This window comes from Corvus brachyrhynchos, unplaced genomic scaffold, assembly GCF_000691975.1.
Source record: "Corvus brachyrhynchos isolate BGI_N302 unplaced genomic scaffold, ASM69197v1 scaffold142, whole genome shotgun sequence".
Lineage (NCBI taxonomy): Eukaryota > Metazoa > Chordata > Aves > Passeriformes > Corvidae > Corvus > Corvus brachyrhynchos.
This window is the reverse complement of record NW_008237226.1, coordinates 4,198,343-4,207,209: the sequence shown is the minus strand read 5'-3', so window position 1 is coordinate 4,207,209 and position 8,867 is coordinate 4,198,343. Positions and strand designations below refer to the sequence as shown.

At 40.0% G+C, this 8,867-nt stretch overlaps 1 protein-coding gene across 1 annotated transcript in view; it reads left to right on the top strand.

Moving 5' to 3' along the window:
* Positions 1 to 7,168, top strand: part of CALCR (calcitonin receptor) — a 79,090-nt gene extending 71,922 nt beyond the window's left edge. The window contains exon 12 of the mRNA XM_008629906.2: positions 131 to 7,168. Within this exon, the coding sequence (XP_008628128.2) occupies positions 131 to 352 (222 nt within the window). The 3' untranslated portion in view covers positions 353 to 7,168. The remainder of the gene's footprint in view (positions 1 to 130) is intronic.
* The last annotated feature ends 1,699 nt before the right edge of the window (positions 7,169 to 8,867 follow it).

Below are 8,867 nucleotides of genomic sequence, written 5' to 3'. Positions count from 1 at the left end.
ATACTTTCCTTCCCTTCCCTTCCCTTCCCTTCCCTTCCCTTCCCTTCCCTTCCCTTCCCTTCCCTTCCCTTCCCTGTCACAGGGGTGTATGTACATCATGCCTCACCCTAGCTGTGTGTTTCTCTAACAGGTACAAGGAGCTTTGAAGAGGCAATGGGCACAGTACAAAACGCAGTGGGGCCAAAGGCGCCGAGAGCACTGTTCCACTCGATCTACCTCCTACACCGCCACATCAATCACAGAGGTCCCTGTTTACCTGTACCCCCACGACGCCAACAATGAACAGTTAAATGGAAGATATGTAGAGGACTCTGAACTCGTTGCATTAAAATCTGGAGAGACATCTGCCTAGCTCAGCACCAGCCATTGCAAGCACATCGTTTCCTGTTCTGCTTGTGAAAAAATTGAGGAGAAGGGTGGGAGTGTGGAAATTCAAGATGCTGTGTCAGAGTGCAGGCCCAGGTGGAAGGACACAACCTGTTTGAACCACATCAACCTCTGACAGTAACAATGTAGAGGGAGTGTGATGCAGACCTGGCGTAGCATTTCTTCCTGAGCACTGCAACAGGGAGTGAACAGAGACCTGCTCACCAGGCTGTGTAATCTCCACATCTCCTGATACCAGCTGTGTGAAGTGACCATCTGACATCTGTAAAAACCCCAGGTAGCCAATAGCAAATAGGAAAGAAAGAACCAGTATGTGGCAATTGGAAACTTTTGGCACTTTTTGCTTTTGGTACTTTTCCTTAATGCTAGATTTTAAACCATCAACTTTCACAAAGTGTAACTGACTTGGAGTCCTTTATTTTTCCCTTTTAATGAGCTTGATGACTGCTTACAAGATTTTGCACATCGCAAGACAGATCAAACATATGAACAGCAGAAAGTCATTCCAAAGTATTGAAATCTTGATGCTTTCCAAAGAATGCCACAAAATATTACCATCCCCAAAGGATACCCCAAAATAATATCAAAATATTACCCATTAGCAGGTGCATAAAGCAAATCAAGGTGAAATAGCCATTGCATGCCAAGATCTCAAATACCCTCAGAGAAACAGATCAACCCTTTGGGTTGATATGCCTGAAGGCATATCAAAATAGATTTCATTTAACAATACTGGTAGTTCAAGAATATTTATTTAGTAGGAAAAATTGTCACCCTAATACTCTGCCCAGAAACTCATCATTAAGTCACATTTCTCTCACCCTGAATAAACTGTGGAATTTGTTTGGAAACTATGGTTTTATTTAATAGACGTTCTGAGATGAATGCTAGATGAAAGCTTGTCTCTGTTACAAAACTGTGGCAGTAAATGTTTCCATGAAAGAAATCAGAAGCTGATGTCTTAGCACAGGAAGCACCTACTTTTAGAATCTGGTTGCTCTCCTGAGTTCCTAATCATTAGATATTCCTCCAAAAACCTTTATAAGCTATTTCAGTTTATACTGAAATTAACAGATGAATCCCTGTTAATTTGGATAAGCACTGAACAACTCTCTTCAGTGTTCAGGAATGAGTTATGCAATACAGTTCAGTGTAGACTTCAAAAACATGAGGCCATTTCCTCCACAGTGAATTGAAACCATTTTTAAAAATTGTGTCCAGACAGGCTGATTTTCCTTCCCTGGCATAACCAGACCCTAAGCTTTGCTCTCAATCTGTAGATTTTAAATGGAGATATAATGTACATGTCTACCTACATTAGTCACCATCTCACTGGAAAAGTCCCTTCCAGGAATGAGTTCATGAAGAATAGCTGTAAACCCAGCACTATGAGAAGGGACCAGATTCCCACTATGCATACATGAGTCAATACCTTGCAGGGAAGGGAGCTGCTCTGTGTTCACCACCAGCGCACACACCAGCTGTGCACCACAACACGTTGTCCCCAGGGCGAGGAGGGAGCTGCTGGCTCTGCCACCATGGAACAAAAGAGGAGCTGGGGAACAAGAAGGAATTGTCTGCTGGCGGTGCAGATCATCACATGGTCAATCCAGCGGAACACTTACAAGAAAATACCATCATATGTGTTTGTTCAAGCCACATATCTATTTTTCAGACTTCAAGGAACACAGTTATTTTTTCAAACAACAGTATTTCTCATATTGCTATTTCTACTTTCACCTGTGAACAATAGGAAATGCAGGAGTCAGTTGCTAAAGACAATAAAGTGGCTCTGCTATGAGTCTGCATTATTCTGAATAGCTTTGGGGCACACGTCACTTCCCAGGAGTGTTGCAGAATGCATTCCTGGTTTCTAAAGACACAGATGAGCTGATCGTAAAAGAAGTGTGCATAATATAGAGAGTTTAATAATGAACATGTTGGTTTTAATAATGTACATGTTTACAACATGTAAGTGCAAGTTGTTTCACAGTCAGTTATGTTCATGTGGATGTACAAAATGGAAATGCTTTGCCGTTATATTGATTGTTTTCTTTCTTCGCTAATGATATTTTCTTGCTCTGTTTAGTAGAGTACTCTGAAAAGTCAAATTCAGGATCTGAGGTTTAGGATATTGTTTGCAGCTTCAGTGTGTTTGTGTCAGTCTTTATGGAAGCTTTGCTTTCAGTCAAGGGATGATGATTTGCAGCCACAAAAAATTTGGTCTAACATACATACTGAGTTTAGGGCTGTCATCACACTTGGGTTTTGTAGGAAAGGTTGAGTTTTAAAGGCACTTACTGAGTAATTTCTAATCAAAATAATTTCCCATGGGAAATGCTATTTTTCTTCATCTTAAGATGGTTTGAAATGTCATCATTGCACACATAAGGTACATTTCATTCTCTATTTCATAAATATCACCTTACACTAGTGACAGCAATATTGGGAATGCTGCTACAACTTCAATAATTTTAATTATGAAAGTGGTTTGACTCTAATAGATTTCACAAGAACAGCAGAAACACATAATTAATGTATCAGTGTATCAAAAAGTAGGGAGGAAGATGACACTTGAAGCAGTGGAATCGAGGTGTATTTTAAGAGGAAACCAACCTTTCATTTATCACCTCTGCAGTACCTGTTTCCTCTCAAACACGACACCCAACACATGAAAACCCAGTTTAGTGAGTATTTGCTCTGGCAGAAGGTTTTGTGTCATTGCTCTGAGCAACCAAATCTATCAGGAAGATAGATTTAGATGGATGCTGGTTGTTATTCTTTACGAGGTACAGAAACACAGCACAAATTAAAATAACTTTTGTGGCATGGGATGTTGAAAGACTTTATTTTTATTTTATTTACTTAATAAATATATTTTATCTGAAATAAAACAGCAACAAAAGCAGAACAGACAATTTTATCTGTATTAAAATTCTTAGCAGTTATGCTACCTTAATTAAAACGCTACAGAGTGCTCATGTAGCAAAATAACTCTGCTTTGCAATAAGAACAACCCTGCAAATGTGATGAATTTCTGTTCTCTTCTCCCATCCTTTGCCAGCCTCAATAAACAAAATATGAGCAAACATCCAAAGATGGAAATCTGAAACACTAAAAATGTGAAGGTACCTATATTTCCACTGCTTGGAATTTTAAAAGTTTGGTGTGTCTTTGTGAAGCTAAATACTGCTTAAAAATATGAGGATTTGTAACCTAAAAGTCATTTGCATTGAAACAGTAGTTGACCCCAAGCCAGTGAGATTCTGCAGTGTGAACATGCCCTCTCTGCCCCTACAGAACTTCTCATGTACTTCCAGATGGATTCCAAATCTGTATTTAAGAGCCCCTTTATTGAGCATTCAGAGAATAATTGAGAAAATAAATTAATTCTCAGCATCACAAATACAGATCACAATGTTGCCCTCATCCCAATAAAGGCCAGCTGTTTTAACCAGTGAAATCAAGTGCTGAGCAGGCTCCCATTGCTGACCATGTCATAGTGCTGCAGGGAAAGGAAGCATTGTAGTAAAATGGCTAACCAAGGTGTGCTGTTGTGAGTCTCAGGAAACACAAATTGGCAGAGTCAGCACTGGGGATGATTTAGGCCTGGCTCACCTGCCTTGGCTTAGGGACCATTTAGATGACCTGTTGAATTCCTGTCAAAACTTATTTTCTAGGATTTCATAGCAGCAGGCGCTATTTCAGGCACTGTGCTCTGCTGGGGCAGGAAGGTACTTATATGCCATTTAAGATTTTCTTCATAATCCAACTTCAGAACCTCACAAGCCTCTCTTTAAAAGAAACAATTATCTTTAGCCAATTTTTAAAGGACATCAGCACTGATTTTAAGAATCTGGTCCTTTTTCTCTCACTGCAAGCAAAAGCAACTTTGAGCAGTGACCACACTACGGGAAGTTACAACGTGCAACGTGCAATGTGTGCTGATGTGTGACAGCATGCCCCCCATTCTCAAGTGCTGGTGATGTTGGTTTGCATAATATGGTCAAATAGATACAGCTCCTTCCCTCATATGCTTTGCATTTTTCTCCCCCTCAGTATCACCACCATAAGAAGTGTATATTTCCCAAACTGTGCATTCTACACATTTTGAGGAGAAACATTTTTTTCTTTACAGTTTGCAACTTACGTTGACTTGCTCTTGGCCCAAGATGTATTCACTGAAACCAGACTGGAAAATGTGAATTTGTTCCAAACCAGATTATAGAATTCAGGTACTTGGCCCACACTCTTTTTTTAAAACTACCCACTGGAATTACGGAAATGGTAGGTGCTGATTTAAAGCTAAGTAAAGAACAAAATTCTGAGCACACAAACCAAGTATCTTTAGAAGCAGAGTAACGTTACCTTTCTACTTTTGACAGAATATAACCCTATTACGTAAAAAAAAAAATTAAAAATAAAAGAAAAAATCTAAAAAGGTCTTGAGAAGTTGAAATTTATACAAAAGGCACCAAAAACCAACCATCTGGAAAGCCTAAATGGCATACATACATATGAATATATGTACAGTGAATTATTATGAGAGCTGTGTTCAGGTAGAAAGTGGCCCATCATTCCAAAATGCACAAAATCTAAGTCATGAGCAGGAGAGACTGTGGGGTAGAGAAGATTTGTAGCCTCCATTAAGTGCCTTAATGCTTTCTGGAGACTCCATATGGAACACAGACTACCAAGGTCACCCATCATCCCACTCCCATGCCAGATGTGTTCACAATGGGAATGACTGGGACATTGGCTACTCTGCATTTCTCAGCTTCATAGACCAACACTGAGCTGACAAAAGGGACCAGCTGGGAGGTGAGCAGGAGCAATCTCTTTCCCAGTTGCATGGTGATGGTGGGTTATCGCACTAGCATAAGACCCACTGTTGTGGAGAAGACAAGGCAGCTCCTTGGTATGGAAAACCTTTTAATTTCACTTTACCCTGGGTAACACACCTGTAATTCTCACTGACTTCAGCAGTGTGGCTAAAGGCAGGACTTCTCCAACTTTGGAGGTTATCTAAATACCAAGCAAACACTGAAAATTCGTGGTGTAATAGAATATCACCTGCATATCTGACATCAAAGTCTCAGTTCATCTGTATTACGCTATGTAGAGATGCCTTAAGGTAACAAGATACTATTTTCATATCTGCCTGGGGCTTTTTAGTGAAATGTGCGATCTCTATTAGCACCATGTTTATATGAGTTACATGTATTTGACAAACTTCACAGATTACTTGGCCACTAACATGTATTTTACTTGTTTTATTTATAAGTATAGTTGCTTATATGAAAGGCTTATTATATAGCAGTTCCAGAAGATCAAAATAAAAAGAATGTAAAAGGCCCTCCCAGTTCATGCTGAGCATACAGAAAAACCTGAGAGGTAGGAACCCCTTGTATCCTGCTCTCCTCCCTTGTCTCCTAGTTATTTCTTTACTTTTGAGCAAGAAGGCCAACACACCTCAGTCCAGATGGCAGCACAAGGCTGATCAGCACTGTGTTGTATGGATAGGTACTTCTAGGAGGTACACAAGGAGATGTACAGCTTTTCCCACTCATCATTGCAAGGAGAGGAACTTCTCCCAGTGTGTGTGCACATGCATGCAAGATACCTTTAGGTATATGTACCGTCACAATTCACATTCCTGCTAGGAAGGGGTGGGAGAGAGTTCTGCAGAATTTAAACAGTCTGTGAAATAAGACTCAAGAAGAAAGGCTGTATCTCAGATTCAGAGACAGCTTTGCACCTATAGGCTTCCACAGGGAAGGAAGTTACATAACATAACTGCCTTTAAAGAGTGTCACTCTACAAATGGTCAGAGCCCATATTCTGCGTGCTGCAGGCTGTGTAGGCAAGTTTAACAAGTTCAGGCCCACAATAAATGAAGAGGAGATAGCTTAAGAAAATGTTCTTCTTATTATATTATCCTACAGGCTTTTGTCTTTTATTGTTTTGGCATATAGCAAATATTTAACTCCCAAGGACCCAGCCACTGAGCTCAGAATTGCCCCTCCAGCAGCAGAAGGGAGCTGCCCCTCTGGGGAGGCTGCAGCTTTGAACTGGCAGCAATTTGAAGTCTTCATAAGAATTATGGTGAAAGTGTATCCAACGCAAAGTAGCCTTCAATTGTGAAAGGAGAAACTGCAGAGGTTTTTCATTTTAATCCTCTGCTGTAAAATTTCTTCCCTATGGGAGATTCCATGGGAAGAAGAGTTAGAAAGGATGTGGAAGGACAACAGATCACTCCACATGTGCCATCACTTCCACTTACATGACGAACAGTTTGTTATGACTTGTCAAGTTTTGGTAAATGCAAAAAAAAAAACAAACCCAAAAATAGATCATGTTTCTCCTTTGTAAGTACAGCCCATGTATAAGAAATTTGATATCAACTTTTCTTGTACATCAGGATAGCCGAACAAAGATCTTTGTTTTTCAGACATTTGTTTTACTTTACACAAGCATTAGCACTCTTCAGTGCAGAATGGTGCATCAGTTACCGACAATGCACTTCAGCAAAAGAAATAAATGCAATCAGGACAAAGAAACAAAATAAGTATATTTGATAATCAGCATATACAGTCACCGTAAATTAGCAATGTACCTCCAGTAATCAAAACACATACAATAAAATCTGGGTATACTTTAAACAATTCCATGAGTACGTAAGAAGTTTTCACTTTTTTGTAATATTGTCTAGATAGAATATTACTGTATGTTCACGGCAGGAAGTGTTATACAATAAAGTTTTATTGGATGATGTTTGAAATGCATGGTTCACACAATTGAAAAGGCTTGAAAATGTAGTAAGACTTCCCATGTTGGCAGATCTGAGGCACATTCATAAGTCACAAATTCATTGTTCATGACTGATATGAATGAAAAGACAGTTATAATTGAATTGCTCCTTTCTTTTTATACAAGCCAAGAAATTAATTGTCTGCTTTAGTATTTGCTACATGTGTTTTTATGGCATAAAAAATACCCTGATGATTATCTACACCAGGAGATGCATATTTTTGATTGTAAACCAATTGTTCTGTTGCCTTGTGTGCTGTACATAAGCTGCACTTTGCTGTAAGGAATACACCACATGTAGAAAACCTTCTTACAAAGAAACACTGACCAAAGATGTGAGTGAAATCTCGACCTTACTGAAATCAAAAGTATCAGCTAAATTATTTCTGTGGTAACAAGGATTCCATTGTTACAGATTCTATTTTCCCCGTGTTAATGGCTATGGAGGGATCAGGGAAAGGGGTGCTTGGTACTGACTCTGTAACACCCATGTCACCCACAGGGACTGCAAATAAGTGGGGGTTGCTGTTGTCTTTGCCACTCCTTCCCCTCAAAGAGCTGCGGAGGTTGATCAGAGAGCAAGGCTGGAGGGAACAATGCAGAAGTTAAGCCTTGCTCTGACATTTCCTTTCACAGCAGACCCACAGGGACTGCAAATAAGTGGGGGTTGCTTTTGTCTTTACCACTCCTTCCCCTCAAAGAGCTGCAGAGGTTGATCAGAGAGCAAGGCTGGAGGGAACAATGCAGAAGTTAAGCCTTGCTCTGACATTTCCTTTCACAGCAGATACAAGAAGATGTAGCTCTGGAAAGGATTTTCAGATACTCTGCAAAGCTTGGTCTGTTCCAGCCCTTGGGTCAGGCAGTGCCTGGTGGGATCCATGTTGAGCTGAGTGCCAGTCAATCACCCTTTCTTAGTTTCTTTTACATGTTGCACAGCAGTGGTTTAGATGAAATTCCTTTGGTGTAGAACCTTTCGGAAATCTTGGCTTTGTGAGGGGCTTCTATTTTTGCAATTAAAGTCAGATTCATTTTAAAACTGTTGGGATGTCTTCTTCTCTTAAGATGTTCTGATATAAATGAATACCAAACCACTGGTTCTTAAACAGTTGAATAACCCTCACTCCCTCAAAGGCTTTCTTAAAATCTCTGACAGCTATGAGCTAGTAGAATAATAGCATTAAAGGTCACAGAAATACCTACTAAAATCAAGTAAAAACCTGTGGTTAAGGTACTGGACTGCATGGACTCTGCAGACTTACATTTGGGTCATGTCCCTCCCACAGACTCGCTGTGTGGTCCTGAGAAAATGATTGCGAACCAAGTGCCAGACTCACTGAATCCGCTGAAACTTCCACTGACAGATTTAGGTGCCTACACTCAAAATTGAGACTTTTCCTCCAAGCGTGTTTTTGTTGGTGAGAATTCCCAGCCTGTCAGATAACTTTATCGTAGATGCATCTAAACTGTCTCTAAGTCCTAACCAATATTCCCGTAAAGGTCAGTGGGGAAAAGCTGTCCCTTCACAGCTGCAAACAACGTATTCCTGACTGACCTGGGTTTCTGCTTTCTGATAGGATTTTTGTACCAAAATCTCCTCCTTTGCCATAGTGCTCACTCATGAGCACTAATTAGTTTCTTCCCTCTGGTTAGTGAATTTTGTGAAATATTTA